The 19535-nt window shown below is 35.6% G+C and overlaps 1 protein-coding gene across 4 annotated transcripts in view; it reads left to right on the top strand.

Moving 5' to 3' along the window:
• Positions 1-14693, top strand: part of cops7a (COP9 constitutive photomorphogenic homolog subunit 7A) — a 31863-nt gene extending 17170 nt beyond the window's left edge. For 2 of the 4 annotated variants that reach the window (XM_043702290.1, XM_043702291.1), the window contains exons 4-7: positions 8515-8603; positions 10182-10384; positions 11185-11290; positions 14295-14693. In XM_043702290.1, the coding sequence (XP_043558225.1) occupies positions 8515-8603; positions 10182-10384; positions 11185-11290; positions 14295-14453 (557 nt within the window). In that variant the 3' untranslated portion in view covers positions 14454-14693. Of the gene's footprint in view, positions 1-4888; positions 5585-8514; positions 8604-10181; positions 10385-11184; positions 11291-14294 lie in introns of those variants that run through there. The other 2 variants (XM_043702293.1, XM_043702292.1) reach the window with 2 other exon arrangements.
• The last annotated feature ends 4842 nt before the right edge of the window (positions 14694-19535 follow it).

Here is a 19535-nt window from a genome sequence, read left to right as displayed (position 1 = left end):
TTAGATTAATTTGGGGTATCTGGTTGGCATGGACGAGTTGGACCGAAGAGTCAGATGCAAGCATGGAAACAGACTCTTATGACTAAACAGTCTTCTACCTTACTTGCGTATCTTGCTTATGATGATCCAGGTGCCTAATTTTGAGTTATTAGATTGACCCATTGTTTGTCTTGGTTAACCATTGGGTTAGATAGCACTACTGCAGGAAAGTCTTATGAACGCCTTTTTGCCTTTGGCAGGTAAGTTGTTGCATCACTGCATGCAGTACAGGTCGTTTTGTATATCGTGACAGTTGGTGTCCTCTGCAATCTCGCGTTATACCAAATCTCAGTACAGAAAACTGCATAGAAAACCATGTTGTAGCAGATGGCTAATATGAAATCACTATGCCAACTTGACAAAGAGCCCCATCCAAGATCAACTTCCACTGCTCTCTGAGGAAGTGAACATTGGAAAAATTTGCTGGAATGCTTCCTGAGATCATGCATGGAAAGGTGGTTGGGGGGAGGAGCTTTAGGAGAGAGAGGGAGTGAAAAAAGGTGCAAATGCAGTGATGTCCACCGAGTGGTGGAGAGTAAGCAGGGTCTTTTTGTTAAGCAGAGGCTCAATTGCTGGCTGTCTGAAGTTTCAACACTGTGACTTTACAGGAGAGGGTGTACATGTGTGGAAGGTGGGGATGTTAAAATAAGAACGGACCATTGGTGACCTCATGTCTCCTCTTCTTACCCACCCATCCCCAAGTTATGCCTGATGTAAGGTCTTTCAGTCTCCGTTTGAAGAGGAGGGGAGGATCTGAGAGTCTCGGCCCCTCATTCTGTCTGAAACCCAAGACCCAACTAAACTTCCAGTCATTCAGAGCATCCCTGCTCTTTAGCAACACCATCAAAAAGAGATTTTACTCTCTCCAAAAGAGAACTTTCTGCTTTTCTTCTTTATTGGAAATGTTTTGGTAGTAAGTTTGGGGAGAAATCCCATTGTTTGAATGACTTTGTCTGCATTATGAAGTGACTTCTTAGCTGGAATTGAAAGTTAGAAGCCATGATAGGATTTAAATAGCATTAAATTCAGCAGCCGGGCCAGTGCCAACAAATTTCAGATGGAACATTATTTAATTCAGAAACTTAGTGTTAAATTTACTATATTATTTCACTGAAATATGATTTCAACATTTACTTTAGACTGTGCTATCTTTTGAGTTAGGCTAACTATTTTTGTTTCAATATTTTTGGTGGTTCGCCCCAACCCTATTGTTCTCATAGGCCCAATTATTTCTATTATGCGATTTTCTAAAACGTCGGCATTGCACAGGAATTCAACTACTGTGCTATAGGGGAACTGCCTGCATTTGTGTTCAGTTTTTTATATTTCTACTTGCTAAATTCTCCTAAAATATCTTTACTAATAACGTTGGTACTTTGATAGAATTAATTTAACCTACTTTGTCTTAAATCCGCAAATGCTGTGAAAATAGAAAAGTCTGAAAATATTCTGCAGGTTTGGTATTTGTTGTGTGAAGAAAGAAAGTTAAGGTTTCAAACCCTTTTAACTTCCATTTCTAAGGAAAGCATGTTAACCTGAAATGCTAACTCTTTCCTTTTCCATAGATGCTGCCTGATCTATTGAGGATTTCAAACACTTTCTGTTTTATTTCTGATTTCAAGCAGATACTTTTCACGTTTTTACTCTAGCATTATATATGATCATTTCAAAATTACTTTTATTTTTTTCTTATGGTATTAATTTATTTTCTGCCTCTTTAGTTTCTTTTGAATATGATAACATTTATTTTAGATCAAAACTTTGGAAGACTAGAATAGACAGTGTGTTTAGAGGAAATGTGCAGCTGTAGCAATCTGGATTTCTCCAGCAATACTCAGCTTTAAGTAATAAATGGATATTGAAACATGAGTTGCCGATCTGCAAAGAATTGAGCTGCACCTAGATACCCCATGCATAACTAATTCATCTCATAGTAACTGTATAGTAAAGATTTGTTTTTGTCAAACAGTGAACATATCCTTATTTAACTTTACGTATAAGAAAGTGGTTATACTTGTGAAACCAAAGTTACTACAATATGAACTTTTTGTTTTTTGTAAATAGAAATCCCGCTGGCATCTGTGGAGATAAATATTGGTAACTCTTCAGAAGGATAATACCTAAGCTGAACATTGCATCGTATAATTCTGTTCCAGCAAGAAAATGTTTAATTTACATTTCTATGAGAATAAAGTATCTTATTTTGCAGATGTCCAGATACTTGATGTCTCATTTGTAACTGAAATACTCATGTTAAACCTTGGATTAACATAATCCAAACCTGCTGCTGACTATGTGAAGGCAGCTATTCAACATACAACTTGAATAATTGCAGTTTATTCACAAAGTGAGAAAATATACCCTTCGAAAATAGCAGGCTGAATTTTTTATTAGGTTAACCTTTTGTCTACCTGCTGTATTGTCTATGATCCTGTTAACCCCTCAAATTTCAACAGCATTCCCTTATCTCCTGCTTCAAGAAAATTGTTTCCTCTCTTTGAACCTTGCTTACTAAGGTAATTTTTTGTATAAAGCTAGTGTTGCCCAAATCTGTACAAGGGTTGAATATTATTCCCATACTTGAGTAAACTTTATTAGCATCGTACATAGTTTGATGGGCTATAAAGAAATTGCTCTCTAGGTTTTTAAATTACTGTTGAATTGGAAAATTGCATTATCAGCCCGTGGTTTACTACCTATTTCAATGCTCCCTCACAGTCATCTCATCATATACTCTCCATTAGCTTGAATTCAGCCAAATCTCTCCTGCACATTTCCTAACTTCTATCAAATGCCTTGCTTATTGACATTAAATGAGTTCTCAAGGCCTCCGTTTTAAAATTCATATGCCTTTTCTCTTCCCCACCTTTAATCTTCACTGGTTCTCCAAGTCTCCCTGGGCTCTGCGTTCCTCCAATTTTGGCCTGTTGTACATCTCTTATTTCCTTTCCTCCACCATTGTTGGCCGTGCTTTCAGTTGTTTACATACTAAGCTCTGAAATTCCCTCCTTTTAAGCCTCTAATGTCTCCCTTTCCCATTTCTTTTTAAGGCACTCCTTTTAAAACCTATCTTTTTGACCAAGCTTTTGGTAACCCCTCATTCATAATCCTTAGGTTGCTTGGTATCAGATTTTGACTGATAACACTGCAGTGCCTTGGGACTTTTAATCACCTTTAAAGATGCTTGTGAGCTAAATTAATTGAGGGGAAAAAAAAGTAAGAAACCAGGCAACTACAGGTAGAGATGTGACTGAAATCTGTGGCAGGATGGCTGCTCGAAGTCTGTCCGTGTGCATTTGTGAAGAGTAAAGCCTAGTATAACGAATCTAGTTCATATTTTCTAAGGATCTTGCTAATATGATTAAGGGGAGGAATAATGGGTTGGTGTCTATGCTGATCTGTACCTGAACATTGAGGTGGTGTTCAAGATTCTGTACCGGTTTCTAACACAAAATCAAACTTTATGTTATTGGAGGTAACCATGCACAACGTATGGAAATTGGGGAGCACAGAGATTTAAGGAAGCATACATTTTTGCTTTGTGGGATCTGACAGGTGATGTTCCCCAGTATGTTTGGCCTCAGCTTTTCAACATGTATGTCAATGGCTTGGATGCAACTAGAAGTACATAAAATGCAAAAGTTTATCTGATGCTAAAAATTCGGGGTTTCAGTTGTGTAGAGCCTTCAGTCAAACTGCTCAGTTTTGGACACCACACCTCAAAAGCAACAGTAGCCTTGGAGAGTGTGCAGGTCTGATTTACATGAATAATGCTGGGATTTAAAGAGCATAAATTGTGAAGACTGCTTTCATAAATTTGGTTTATATTCTTTTGCTTTAGGTTATAGTTTGATCCAATTGAGGTGTGTTGTTTTTTTTAAAAAAATGATTCCTTAAAATAACTTCTGAGAAACTATGGCACAATTTTAGTGTGAATGTGTAAACTTGGGTGTGGTTTAGGTCTTGGCAGATTTGAATTGACAGAAGTTTCAAGTGTGCTTGGGGATTACTGTGATAAGCTATGGGGCTAGCAATCAACCAACTGATAAGTGAGTTGTCATCTTTTAAATGGTTAAAAATTGTGGCTGATTAAACCCTGGAAAACCAGTAGCTACACCAATGGAAGAATGTCTAAAGAAAATATATACTTGCCTTCTGATGTGGGGGATTGGGGAAACTATTCAGAATAAAGGAGCACAGTTTTAAAATCAGAATTAGGTCATTCTTAATTAAAATGTATATTGACTTTTTTAATGCAAAAGCATTAGCGAAAATGTAAACTTTTTATTTCTGCAAAATGCTGTTTGATGTTGAGGCAATTAAAATTGTAAAGACAAAAATGGCCGGATTACGTTTGAGAAAACCTATCAAATAGGGTTGAGGTCAAGATCAGTCTAGTTTCAAAGATCTCATTTTCTGATGTTCCTAATAGATATTAGATATTGTTTCACTACTTCTATTTTGTCTGTCCTGTTTTCTTCTTCTTTTTTTTTCTCCTCTTTTTTCAGCATCTTTCTTTCCCTTCTATATGTTTTCCGGTCTTAAAATTGAAGCCTTTGTCTTTACTTTATTTTCAGAATTAAAGATCTTTTCATTTCTCCTTTTAAAACTGACTTGATGTTTCCTTGTAATTCAGAAAGCAACAACATGTAGTTATCCATTCACTCTCTTCAAACTTGGTAGTATCCTGTACTGTAGTGAATCTACTAAAATTAATTCAATTGGAATATACTACAAGAATTTTCAAACTTTCTGAGCAATGGATGCCTCCCAAAAGTCTTTTGTTTGGAGCACCTTCATGAATGACTGGCTGAAGTGAAATTTTTGTATTTGGTGAGTATCCTACCTGCTTGCGATGCTTTCAGCAATAGTTTAAGCAATCCAAACATTAGTGTACAATAACCAAGTAACAAGATGCTAATAGTACTAATTGTAGTTATTATTTCTAATATTTGTTTCGCCATGAATGTTATTCCTCTAATATGTATTCGTTCTCTACACAGATGAACTCTACACAGCCTTCAAGAAGTTTAAAAGTACATAACATAACCCACATATACAGTTCACACACATAAACTTCATGATTACCATGCAGCAGCACTAAACTTGAGATTTATGTGCTTCAAAAAATGAAGGATCACCTGCATGTGACCCTTCACTAAGTACTGAAGATGTAATTTGTCATTTGGTTGAAAATGATTTGAAGAAACCAGTGACATTTGAACAAATACTCCTCTATTGAAGTGCTAATGAACAAAGGTTGAAGTAACACAAACCAAGAATTTGTGATTATGTATGCTGTCAGATTGACTTAATTTTTATTCTCAAATATGAAAAAAAATCTTGCCAGTACTCTTACTGCTTTGCACACTTCTCTAGAATTCGAGGAATCTGCAAGCTCCCTCCAACCATTCCATCAGGTGAAGATGTAACAGAAGTCGGCAGGAAGTTGTTATTAGTGAAATTTCTCCTGTTCCCTCAACCTCCCCATTCAACCAAACATCATCAAGCTATGTCCTTATGGAAGGGTTGCAACAGTTTTCAGGTATCAAAATGGGGTCATATGTTTGAAATGCACTGCTCCATACCGCTGGGGTGTAGTAATTGGATCCTGGACCCTGTTTCCCTGTGGTAGCAATGAAAGGAAATGAATGAAGTTCGTTCTGCAAATCTTATGGGCTGGTGTATTGTCTGCTGCTTGAACTTGTTTAACTATCCACAAATTGCCATGCACCTGTGTACGCCCACTGGGAGGGAGAGAGAAATTGTTATGAATTAACAAAAATGTTAGAAATGAAATTGTACTTGATGTCTTTCTCATTCATACAAAGTTTATTGCAAATGTAATTAAGTGGACGTGAAGCATCAAGACATTGAGATTGCAGGTAGGATCAACTTTAATTACAAGACCAGGACAGCATTCAAACTTGGGCTGATAGGTAACTAGCTATATTTAGGTTATCTCCAATAAGAGATTTAACCATCTGCATTGATATTCAATTACTGTGTCATTGCTGTAATTCTCATCAACCTCATGAGGGCCACTACTGACCAGACATTATTGGAGTTGCCGAATAAATACTGTGGTTATAACAGCAATGTATTTCACAAGGGTTCATTTACCTAATGACTTCATGATATTTTCCCACCACCTATAAGCTTCAAGTGAGAAGCATAATGGAATACTGTCCAGTTGCTTGGATGACTTTGGCTGAAATAAGCTCAGTATCATTTAGGGCAAAGCAGTCGGTTTGTTTAATCTGTATTAAACAATATATATTAATGATTTGAAGAAGAGAACTAAATGTAATATCTGCATTTTCAGGTGTGGGTGGAATCTCATGGAAACCTATAAAATTCTAACACGAAAAGACAGGGTAGATGCAGGAAGGATGTCCGTAGTGGCAGACAGAGTTTAAGGATACAGGGTAAACCATTTTAGGGGTGCAATGAGAAATTTCTTTACTGAGAAAGTGGTGAACGTATGGAGTTTGCTATCTTGGAAGGTACTCCAGGTCAAAACATTGTATGATTTCATGAAGCAGTTGGATACAGTACTTGGAGCTGAAGGGATCAAATGTTAAGGGGGGAACGCAGGAACGCATTCTAGAGTTGGATGATCAACCATAGTCATAATGAATTGCAGAGCAGGCCTAGTCATTGCTCCAATTTCCTCTGTTTCTATTGACACTCTAACTGCCATTTTGAACATTCGGTCTGTCCACCACCTCGTGCCAATGTAACCTCCTAAACTGAATTAGTCAGGCAGAAGCAGTGGCCCTGCCTGACAAACTTTTGCATGAGCAAATTGTACATGCAGAAAGAAAGTTTAAGGGATCATTGGTGTGTAGCGTGTACAGTATGCTTTGCCATAACTGACCAAGGCTGCTTCAACAGCACCTTCCGAAACTCTGATCTCTGCTACTTTAGAGGAAAAAAGAAATCAAATGCACAAGAGCATCGCCACATGCAAGCTCCTCTCAACCATCCTGAACTGGAAATATATCAATGTTCTTGCATCATCCTCTGATTTTTATCCAACAGCACTGTGCTTGTATCTGCACCCCACAAACTGCTTCATGGTGGCTGCTTCTCACCACCACCTCAATTAACAGACAAAAAAATTGGGCCTTGTCAATGATATCCACTTGACATAAATGCAAAAATGATCAGCCTTCAAATATCCGCTTTAAAGTCATACTTTGCTTGCTTTGTTAATTTCAAATTTACAGGCGCATTGAAATAAATCTGGTAGCTTTAGGACAGAAGCTATGCTGGCTTATAGAAGTTGCTGGCTTTCTGGAAAAAAAGAAAGACAATGTTAGTTCAAATTCCGAGGTCTTAATCCAAAGAATTTGAAATGCATGAAAACAAACCAATGCGATTGCAATATACTTTAAATTAATGGCCATATCACTGTTACTAGTTCACTTCTAAGCCACTTGATTTAATAACTATTTCATGCCTTGTCCATTTCCTTATATCAGCACAACTGTATAAAATGAGATCACTCAAAAAGAGTGGTTTATGGCTAGCTGAATTTGTGTGCATACCTGCATTGAAAACCTTTTTGGAATTCAAAATTATAAATCATCTAAAGTAAACTTCTCTGAATGTAACATACATGGTAGCCCCAAGGACAATGGGTCATGTGCATACAATAGAATAAGAGTTACACCACAGCCCATTACTCAATCTTTGGCAATGTAGTCAGTACTAGAATCATGAGGCTATCATATGCTGAAATTTAAATGCAGGTTTGTTTCCTTTTGACTTGATTTGCACAAAAAAATACATTATTGGATATTCTTTGTAATCTATATCTTCTAACTGCAAATGACACTCAATACTTTGAAATTGCTATTTCATGCCAGTAAGGACGAGCAGTTACAACTGCACCGTATTGTGAATCTAATTTCCTAAGTGAGGTACTTTTTGCAAACTGCTTAACTTTAATTTGTCGCCTATTGTGCGTGATTATCTGTTTCAGTTATGAGAAGGCACTGGTGAACTCACTCATGCATAAGAATTTAATTGACACTTCCACACAAACTTGACATTTGTGCAAAAACCAAATGCTCTCAAATCTTACAGGTCACATTTATATAAAGGATACCTGAACCAAGGATGGAAATCTGGTTGCCCCTTCATGTTTACTTTGATGTGACAAGTTACTGCTTTAACATAAATGCTCCTCAGTTGTCTTTCCTGTGTTCATTTCATATATTAGACATAAATGCACCGTCAAACGTTATCTAATGATAACAAACTGTTATTTTTAAAACAAAATAAATGCTAATGCTTAAATTGATTTGAAGAGTTAAATAGACTTGGGGGAAATTAATGAAGGCATAATCCAAATATAACCTTTTTTGGCATATTGGTTGTGCACTTAGCAAATTTGAGCTGTGTATAATTCTTGCTTTAATTAACTCTAAAGGTTCTTTCTAGAATTACATATTTTCTGTTGTTTAGCAAATAAGGGAAGTCTACCCGAATTAACATTAGCTCAGAAGAACAAGCTGAAACATCTCACCATAGTAAGCTTGGCGGCAAGAATGAAGGTACTTAAGATTTTGTTTGTGTGTACATGCTAGGTGTCCAGGACGCATTGCCATGTAGTGATATTTTTGTGTTCTGATTCAATTTTTGTAGCCAGCATTTTTTTGTAAGTGGCAATTACACTTCTGTACGTACATAGGTATTAATTTAGTTTTTCTTTATTTAAATTCCTCAGCAACGATATTGTTCCTATAAGTCCAATGTAAAAGTGAATGTGAACGTGATGGAAATTGAATGCCAATCTTAGAGTGCAGTATTATTTGAAATTATCCCTTCACCAGTTTTAGTGTTATTTGAGAGATCTTGGATCTATTGAGAGATGCCGCAGAATGACCTTCAAGCCTTTTTATATGCAGATATTTAATTGACAGCAAATACTTTCTTGGATTTTTCTTTCTGTCTTCTCTCTCATATGTACTATCTTATTTTATTAAATGTGAGACTGTTCCAGGAACTAGGTGACGTTGTGGGGTGTATCATTCCCTTTTCACCTCTAGAATATAAGATTGAGTACAGTTCAAACTTAAACCCTCCCTGTTTTCTGTCTGTCTTGTCTCTTTATGAAATAGGTTGGCTGGTTTAAATCCAAATCCAAAAGATTCTGGCTGAATGCACAAAAAAATCTACTCTGAATTGGCAATTAATTTTGACCCCACTGAGTGGTTGATGGCAAAAGTGTAAGGACTTAAGCACATTTTGTTGTGAAACACTATGTTTTAGTTGGAATATTAACATCTAACCAATATGTGCTTGACACAGGCATGTTTGATACTTGAGATGGCTGTCTATAATGTATTCTGTTCCCTCAGAGTAACATGCTTTGTAGTTTTTATTTTAAAACCTGTAAATTCCGAAGTTCAGACGCTTTATATAGAAATCTAAACCTTTCATGCTGTTTTTTTTTTTAATCAACATTCGTTTTTCTTACTAAACTGAATTTCTTACTTCTGCCAGCTTGTACTATTACTGCAGTTTTCCCATAGTCTCATTGCTTTGAAAGTTAATACTAATTTGAGTATTGTAGGCAAAATAACCTAACCAGAAGGAAAGGTTTTACTAGATAAACAAAATATTTGATAATCTATTATCCAATGTTATTGTTAAAGTGGACAGAGAGGCTTTTCTCCTATGTTCATAGCTTGATGGTTTGTCACCATCTATTGAATCACTTAACTGATAGCGCCATTGTGTTTAAGAGACTTATGAGGTTATAACTTTACATCAAGAGAACATCCTAATGTTTTGAAATGCTGCACTGAATGTATGATATTGAGATTTATGTTGTGTGAGAACAATAATTTCATATTAGCTCGATATATGTTAATAGTCAATATTAGCGAAAAGTTGAAACCAAATGTTTGTTCTATTAGTTGCAACCTTGGTAAGATTTTTAGGAATATTTTACTAAAAATAATGAATACCTTCATTACAACTTATTTTTATGTTTATTTAGTTCTGTACTGAGAGAAAAAAGTCTTATTTTAACCATCTACATTGAGATCTCCAATAATGAGGAATCAAAAAGGTTTTTGTTTTGTCATTGCACTGAAATTGATGACCTTTCTTTTATAACTTGGCAGTGCATTCCATATTCCATGCTCCTGAAAGACCTTGATATAAAAAACCTCAGAGAATTGGAAGACCTGATTATTGAAGCAATTTATACTGATATAATACAAGGCAAACTTGATCAGCGAAATCAGCTTCTTGAAGTTGACTTTTGCATTGGCCGAGATCTCCAAAAGCAAGACATCAGCAGCATTGTAAAAACTCTCCAGGAATGGTAATTGACTTTTTGTTCTATGATGTGGAACTTTTCTTTACAGTAATAATGTATAAGGAAAATTTGAGACAATTACAAAAATCTTCAGACTCTCAGCATATTGATGGGAAACCTACTTGCTTTCATATGATTTCGTACCTATATTGATGTGAAGGTAAGTTTTTAGAAATATTTGGCCATTAGATGTGATCCTGTTAAACTGAATTGTCAGATAGAAAGGGCTAATTTTATGTTGTTTTTGCTACCTCGAAATCCTATTGTATAGATTATTCCCTCTGAGTACTCCAGTTATTTCAGGTTTTTACTGTAATTAATTGATGTTAATGCTAGTGAAAGAGTAATGTATTGTTTTTTTTTAAATTGAAGCATGTGTTCAGCATTTGTATCATCTTGTATCATTGGCAAATGCCAATCACTCCTGACAAAAATGAGCTGATAGGTGTGTTCTTAACAAAAGTGATAGATACTGGAACTAAATGTTTATTGTCTGAAAAGTAGGGATGTTCCAAAAATATAAGCATATTGACGTTTTTGATGTGCACTGAACTGTGCTCATGATATTTGGTGAACTGTAATGGAAAAATAATCTGTCAATCAATGTACGTTTTGTTAATTGTGCAACTTCTTTAAACCTGAAAGTTACAACTTTTCTGAAATGCAGCTGTACTGTAATTGCATTTTGTTTTGTAGTTTTATGGAAAAACATTCATGAATTAACTTCAGTATCTTTTTAGAATGTATTTGTCTATGACCACTTTATGCAAATATCCTATTCTAACAGGTGTCCTGTTTCTTGACAGGTGTGATTGTTGTCAAGCGGTTCTGCTGGGCATTGAGCAGCAAGTGCTCCGTGTAAATCAGTATAAAGAAGGCCACACAAAAACACAACAGCAAGTAGAAACTGAAGTGAGTTCAGGGGGTAAAAACTACATGCTTGACATGTCAATCCTGCTTCCATTGGTTATGTAAAATTTTAATCTGATGGAAGTTTTCTTTAAATCTGCAAACTGTAAGATTACAAAAAGCTCTTAAAATATGAAAATACCTTTCAACAATCAAGTTATTTGTAAAGCATTGGTGTAAAGATTTTTCATTTGTCACTTTTTTAAAATCTGGTTTTGTATTGTCCACCCGAAGTGATTTTTTTTTTAATTCCACCTAACTTTGCAGTACTGCTTTTGAACTATTTGAAGAAACAACACGCACTAACAGTAGATAAGAGTTGCTCTGTAAACAAGGGCACTTGATCTGCCATTATTGGGAAATATTGCTTGTCAATGAGTTGAATTACTTTTTGACAACTTAACTGCATTTTTGTCACCAGGTTAGACATCTGCTTCACTGAAAGTAATATTATCCAGGCAGGCATGATGCATAGTTAACCTCCTTCACTAAACCCTCTATAAAATCCCATAATAAGCTGGTGGAGAGATTCAAATAATGCTGTGTACTACCAAGGAGTGTCTCCTCTACAGGCTAAATAGCAGATTAATCACTTACCAAATTTTGCAAATAAGGAATGTCTCACTCAACTTTGCAGATTCCTATTCATTCAATAAATTAATCTATCCCTATCAACGATTGTTCCTTTTTCCTGTACAGTAGCAAGAGTTAGTGTTTAATTTTGAATGTGGCATTGATTTTTAACAGGAAAAATTTTAATTAAGACTTCCATTTGAAAGAAGAAATTTTTCATCCTGTCAAAAAAATCTTCAAGCACTTTTTTTCTCATCTTTTGGGACTTAATTTAAGAAACAAATGTTACCATTTATGGTATTAGTGTTAAAAATAATGCTTTGTCACAACAGTTTAAATTATTTCTTGTAATGTTTAGTTAACTTGAGTTTGCGATTATCTGAACTTTACATGTTATAATGCTTAATTAGTAATTTATAAATTTGCTGAATATGGGACCTTGCCACGTTCTCAAGTCTTACAATGTAACAGTGGTTCACTCCAAAGGTACCTAACTTGCCTTAAGGTACACTGAAATGTCTTAGTCGTGGACAGCACCATATATTTGTCAGTCCTTTTGGAAGTGACTGCATTGCAAAAGTAATTCATTAGTGGTGATATCAGATTGAAAAACACTCCGTGCACAATGCAGAACAATATATGTGTTTACTCACCACTACCACCAACTCTTGAAGGTTTGCATGAAGATTTGTAGCCTGGATGTCAGTTGCTGTGTTTGTGGCTATGTGAAGAGAAGATCACTATGGAGTATTCACCAAGAATGGACATCCCCATGACTTCATCCGCAGATGCTTAGCAGAGAAACAACGTGATGAGGTCATGCCGCAACCTAATACACTAGCCACACAATCTTGTATAAAAAATGTCTGAACTAACAGCCAGACTTCTCTGACCACTCTGATTCATGACAGCCCATAAACCGACAGCCACACGCCGACAACAACTCACCAGAACAAAAGACCCTGTACCCATCACGTTCAAGACTAACATAATTCACAACATTCCTTGCTCAAACTGCACAAAACACTATACAGGACAAACAAGCAGACAACTAGCAATCCACATCCACGAACACCAACTAGTCACTAAACGCCACGACCAGCTGTCCCTAGTAGCCATGCACACAGATGACAAGACCTAGTCCCAATGTACCAGCCACTAAATGAACTATCTGAACCGGCAACCGGAAGCAGCAGGAATGGAACCTACTAAATTCAAGAAGACACAGTATAGCAGCGCTTCAAGGAGGCTCCAAGGCACTGAAGATCTCTCAGACGGAATGAAACATCTGCAAATCAACTTCTCAGCGAACATACCCACAACGACGGCAACTCTTGTATCTTATTGAAGTAGTTTCTATACTTTTAAGTAAAATAGTTCCATGTTTTTTGTTGTAAATTCCTATGACATTAGTGAATGTCATAAGTGGGTGGTCAGTTGAGCTGGATTTATTTCTTAATTTATTAACAAGATGTGAGTTAAACCAGCACTTGGTGCCCGTCTGTAATTGTTAATATACAGTCATGCACCTAAAGTTCAACTGCATTGATGTGGTTCTAGTCACATGTAGGCCAGACCAGGTAGGGATGGCAAATTTGCTTGCCTGAAGGGCATTTGTGAACCTCTTTAAATAAAGAATTGCTATTAGGCTAGCTTTTAATTCCAGATGCTTTTTAAAAACTGAATTCACATGTTACCATCTGCCATGGTGCAATTCAAATCCATTTTCCCAGGATGTTTAACCTGGGGTTCTGGATAGCTAATATAGTTACCACTCTGCCACTGCCTCTCCACATGCTGAAAAATGTATTCTTCCAATTCAATATTTTATTCCCATCCTTAGGATAGTAGAGTTTTGGACCGTCACGAAGATCAGGAAAATCACAATGTAATTGCAAATCTTTTTTTTTCATTCAATCTTTCTTTCAAATTGTTGTTCTTTACCATTTGAGTTCTGAAACCAAACAATTTTTCCTTGAGGTGTAGATTTTGATACCTATCACCTGGCAATACTAAGAAACAGTAGTTGCAGCTTAGGCAAAAATAATCTGATATACTAATCTATTTTCTCTTCCATAAGTTCCAAATAAAAGTAGGATTTGGAGAAATTTGTACGATTTTTTTTTTTCTAATATAGTTGCTTCATTGTAACAAAACATCTTCAGTTATAATTGTTAGACATTTAAAAATTTGTTGAACAACAAAGGGAAGATAATTGGGATTTGGAGGTGACATTTGCTAAGAGATGGAGCAAGTAGGTAACAGTCTATGTTTCAATGTGTGTAAAATCATGCATGAATAGATATGTAGCTGGCATGGGAGACTCATTGGATTTAATAAATTTATATTTAAAGGTAAATGCTGTGTATCATGATTTCATGTTCTACAATAAGAAAAACATAAATTTTGATGGCGGAGACTTTTTATTTTTAAGGTGGCGAACATAAAAAAGACATTGAAGGCAACAGCATCTACCTCAACCCAAGATCCTGATCAGCATCCGATGGATCGTGACACTCCACAGCTTGTTGAACAGCGTCCATCTACAAAAAAATTGTCAAAATCTAAAAGTTTATCATCTAGCCGTCATTAGAAGAATAAGTTGGCAGAATTATTCCAGTGCTTAATAGGGAAGCTGGAACTGAGAAGAAATGGAAACAATGAACCTAAATGGCACATGGAAAGAAATGTGAACAATTTTCCTTGTGCATTTGCAATTTTTTTTGTAATACAGATTTTATAATGGAAAGCTAACTACTGAATCATCCTTTCCCACTAAAAGGTACTGGTTGCAAACTGACTTCTGAAGTAATAAAAGATTTTTTGTATTGCACATGTTCATATTTGTTCACTATTCCCTACAGGGGCTGATTTTAATATGTTGGTGCAGAATAACTTCTGTGGTAGAATGAAGTCACTTTAGAAGTAGCTATAGTTTTTTTTTTATTTAGCATTCTTTAGAATAAGCTAATGACTTGTGTTGCACGTAACTCATTTAAAATACGTTGCTCCACAAATCTGGTGGTCACTACTCTCAAACTGATCTTAAAAAGAGCCAGTGGATTTGAAATATAATTGCTCAGAATGTATAAAGAAATGAAATACAGTACTGTAGTGGGTTGTTAGATGAAATTATTAGTTTATTTCTTATTAAAGTTTTTTTTAATAACCTGGAATTCCATTTGAAAATGCCATTTCAAAACAAAAGTTGATCAATGCATAACTTTATGCATGGATAATCTTATTGTTAAATATGACTATATATTTATCCAATGAAAAGCAAAGGCTCATCTCTAAAGCTAATGTGATGTTTGAGACAGCAGTCTAGAAATTAACGTGCAAACCACCATTTCTGGCAGCATTACTTTAGGATTTATGCCACTTGGTAGATGAGGATTGAATCACCTCAAGATGAGGGCAGTACAAAGATAGAACTGGTATGTTTCCTGCGAGTGCTAAAGTAACTTGTACTGGTACAATCCTGATGCTACAATCATATCAGTTACTGTGATACTGGATTCAAAACCCATTTATGGAAGTCCAACATACAAATCTATAAGATAGAACTTGAATCTGTGCAATTAAAAGGTTGCTATACACCTTGCATCTGATGTGGTTTTTAGTAATGATTACTTGTGCAAAGGTTGTTGATGTTCTATGTTGATTTTCAGAGAAACCAATTTTTTTCAAGGACAGCAGAAAGTGAATAGAGAGAAGAATCAATGAAATAATTGATGTAAAATCTAAAATGCAGCTAATGTCAACTCAAACTGCTGCAAATAGTGATGTGATAATGTCCAAATAAACTTTCTTGTTATCTTGATTTGAGGGAGAAAAATTGGTCAGGGCTATCTGCTGTGTTTCCTACATGATAACAGTGATGACTAGAAAATGCCATATTGGCTTTAAAACACTCAAGTTGTGCAGCAATTTGAAAAGCAGTATATGCATTAAAGTTATTCTTCTATTTGCATTCACTTGAAAGCAGTTATATCCTAAAAGCACTATACAGTGCCTACATTGCAAGGACTGCAGCAGTTCAAGAAGACAGCAATTGGAATGGACCACAGGTAGTTATTTGACAAGGAAATGTTTTCAAATCTATTTTGTGTCAATGTTGAAGTTAAAGAGTGATTTAATTAATATTCCTCCAACATATAACAAGGTATACATCAGAAAAAAATAAGCAATTGACAGTGCAATTAGTGAAGAATTGTACATCATTGTCTCCAAACAGTGCAGTTTTTGGTTGCCTTTTGTAATAAATTTGTAATCTTCATAAAATGAGTGATATGATTAGGGTGTGTAAGCCAAATTAGCTTAACATTTGTTGTGAAATTGAGATAGTTTGTTACTAAGGAAGGGTTTTGCTTGAAATTGTGCATAATTGCCCAATTGAGAGAGAATTATTTATTAAGAAAATTCAGTGGATTCAACTAGATGAATTCTGTGACCTCTACCACGTAGAACAACAAGGATGGCAGATGCAGGAGAACACCAGCACCTCCAACATTGCCCTAAGTCTCACACCATCCCACCTTGGAACTATATCACTCTTCTTTCATTATTGTGGAATCAAACTCCTGGAGCTCCCTCCCTAACAGCATTGTGGTGTCTGTGCATTCGTAATGACTTGGAGCAGTTCAACATCCAGGGCAATTATGGATGGGAATTAAATGTTCATGAAGCCAGTGATGCCCACGTTCCAGAAATGAAGAAAGCATTTATTTTTCTCTTCAAAAAAAGTTTTCTTATAGATGAATTGGGTGCAGCTTAATTTAGGAAGAGGTGATATGGTAAATACATTTTGGAAGAAATACCTACTCCTTTGAATAAAATGTCACTGATTCTTAGACACAATTTTGCTACTGCCAAGGCTGTTGCAAGTTTTCGTTCCATGTACAGACCTTCCCTTTATCACTTTTAAAAATTGCGTTTAAGCCTCCATTTGATATTGTATATGTATTATTTTCTGGAGCATTTCAATAATAAATGACACTAATGATGTCAAATGTTTTCAAATACTTGATCTTGAGGATCATGATTGATTTAGCTCCTTGTAAAGAAGCTTAATATACCAAGTGCATCAAAAGCTCTAACAGACAATTTGTGCAGAATACCTTTTTGTAACAATTGCATTTTATATCGGCTAATATAATTGGCTATAAATAGTGAACATATTAAGTCTTCCCATTATAGATTGAGCCAGGAATATTTTTCACCACTTGCAGCTTCCTGACTGGGATTACAAAGAAGCCTGTATATTGAGGGATTGGAAAATCTACATGGATAATTGAGAACTAATGGTGGATGACTGTTAGTTTATTATAACAATATTATTTTCAAATTGGCAATAATGCTAATTTGAATTATTCAGAAGGAGTTGAATTGATTCCTTGTTCAACAGAAAGTTGAAGGAATAAGGGTTTGGAATGCAAAACATTTCTAAACCAAGTGGTCAGATTAGATTCTAAAATAAGTCCTGCAAAACTGAGCAAACTGCTTTTTTTTAAAAAAGAAATCATGTAATGGGTTCATCAGCGGCAAAACCAGTAGCTGCTGCCCATCTCTTGCTGAAGGTGATGATCAGCTGGCATCTTAAACCACTGCAGTCTTGTAGTGCTATTAGTTATTTCCTGGATTTTATTTCATATTTATTTTCTAAATGTTCATTTTTTGTGTGTGGAAACCACTTAGGCTACTGCGGAGTAAGTGGTTCTTTGAACCGTTCTGGTCATAATAATATTTATTTTAGAAGCAAATTACTGCAGATGTTGGAATCGGGACTGAAAGAAAATGCTGAAAATCCGAGCAGGTCAGGAAGCATCCATGGAGAGAGCAAGCTAACATTTTGAGTCTAAATAACTACATCAGAGCTCTGATGGAGAGTCAACCAGACTCAACGTTAGCTTGCTCTCCTGCCTGACCCACTGTGATTTCCAACATTTTTTATTGTCAATGGAATCATAGAGATGTACAGCACAGAAACAGACCCTTCAGTCCAACTCATCCATTCCGGCCAGATATCTAAACTAATCTAATTCCATTTGCCTGCACTTGACCCATATTATGGTAAATTTGAATAACTTATTAAAATATTCCTTGTTAAAATGTTAAAGATTCTGGAAATCTGAGAATGAGTCTGAAGACATGAAACACCAGCTGGATGATTTGTTTCTTAACAGCCGTTGCCTGACCTACTGATTATTATCAGTTTTTTTTTAAAAATAGTTGCACGGTAGTTCCAAAAAGTTATGAAACAGAATAATTTTGAGCCACTAGAGGGAAACAAACATCATGTTTTTACTATTCTTACTAGTTAGATTAAACATGTTCAGATAATGCAAAGAATTTGCAATTTTCATTTTAATGTAGGTATATCTTTTACTGACTCCATCTTACAGTATGTTTTTTAACTTTTGTGATATGTGATTTCTAATACTATTTAGACCCTTTCTAGACCCAACATTTGTTTCTTTGTTCCATTATTATGCTGGTTTTAGCTTTGGAACCAGTAGCCCTCTTATAGGTTGAAAGGCAGAAGATATTAAGTAAAAGAACCACCTTTTGTTCTTTCCTTACATCTCGTTTACTTAATTCTTATAAGAGGTTACTACGTGAAGCATGAACTTTGTTCTGCTCCTCATAGCCGTTCCCCGCCCACTGAATGTTTCAAAATATGTACGTTTTATTTTAACAATTTATGCAATTTTATTATACAGGGGAAAACTTGATATTGTACACATGTAAGGTTAGTTTGTGTAAAGGGATCCATTGTAATTTTTGTGGGTAATAATAAATATGGTTCCAGGTGAGCTGGAACCCTTGACTAAAAGCAGTACAAATAGACTGCGAACTCAAAGGAAAGCAATAAGCAGAGGAGCTGGAGGATGAAGTTGATCAGACCACATATACAGACTGTAACGCCAAGAGGGCAGAAATTTTATTTTCAAATAATTTGTTTTTAAATTGAATATTGGGTGATTTTAAAATAGATGCTATCAACTGCAATATAGACAGGAGGCTGAAAGCGCGCAGCAAGCCAGGCAGCATCAGAAGATAAAGTCAATGTTTCGGGTGTAACCCTGCAGGACTACAGAATAGCCAAGTAGACTATTAGTAAACTTTTCATCAATTAGCAAAGCAAAAGCTAACTCATTGTTTTTCAGGAAAAATATTTCCCATTTGTTTGAATATTCCAGCCACGACAATATAACAAAATAGGGATGAGGTGTTTGTTTCAGCTAGTTCTGAATAATGGAAACCATTGAAACATGAGGAACTTTTTAAACCAATTGATCTTGATAATCAACAGCCCCTGTGATTACTCTGATCTGCATCCTGACTTGATGGACCTGATTCCATTCCACCCCTCCCACCCCCAACCTTGGAACAGATCCTGCCAACTTTTTCCTAAGTTGAGTTTTGTAAGAGATGCAGCTGGCTCCTTGTTGTAAGGGGAAATTTACGAGGTGTTTACATTAAATATGTAGGAAGATCTTTGGTAAAATGCTGCCACTAATCTCTCTTCTAGTACTTGGAAGTGTTAGCAGAAGGAGGATATTCTTGATTAACAGGAAAAGTTTACTGTAACTTGCTTTATTACTATATAATAAAGTACAATTTAGTACATTAACATGAAGTAAAAGGCATTACTGTCTAAGAGTTAGTATAT

The sequence above is a fragment of the Chiloscyllium plagiosum genome, chromosome 13, assembly GCF_004010195.1.
Source record: "Chiloscyllium plagiosum isolate BGI_BamShark_2017 chromosome 13, ASM401019v2, whole genome shotgun sequence".
In the NCBI taxonomy this organism is placed as follows: Eukaryota; Metazoa; Chordata; class Chondrichthyes; order Orectolobiformes; family Hemiscylliidae; genus Chiloscyllium; species Chiloscyllium plagiosum.
Note: the sequence above shows the minus strand (reverse complement) of the source record. Positions and strands in the feature narration are given on the sequence as shown.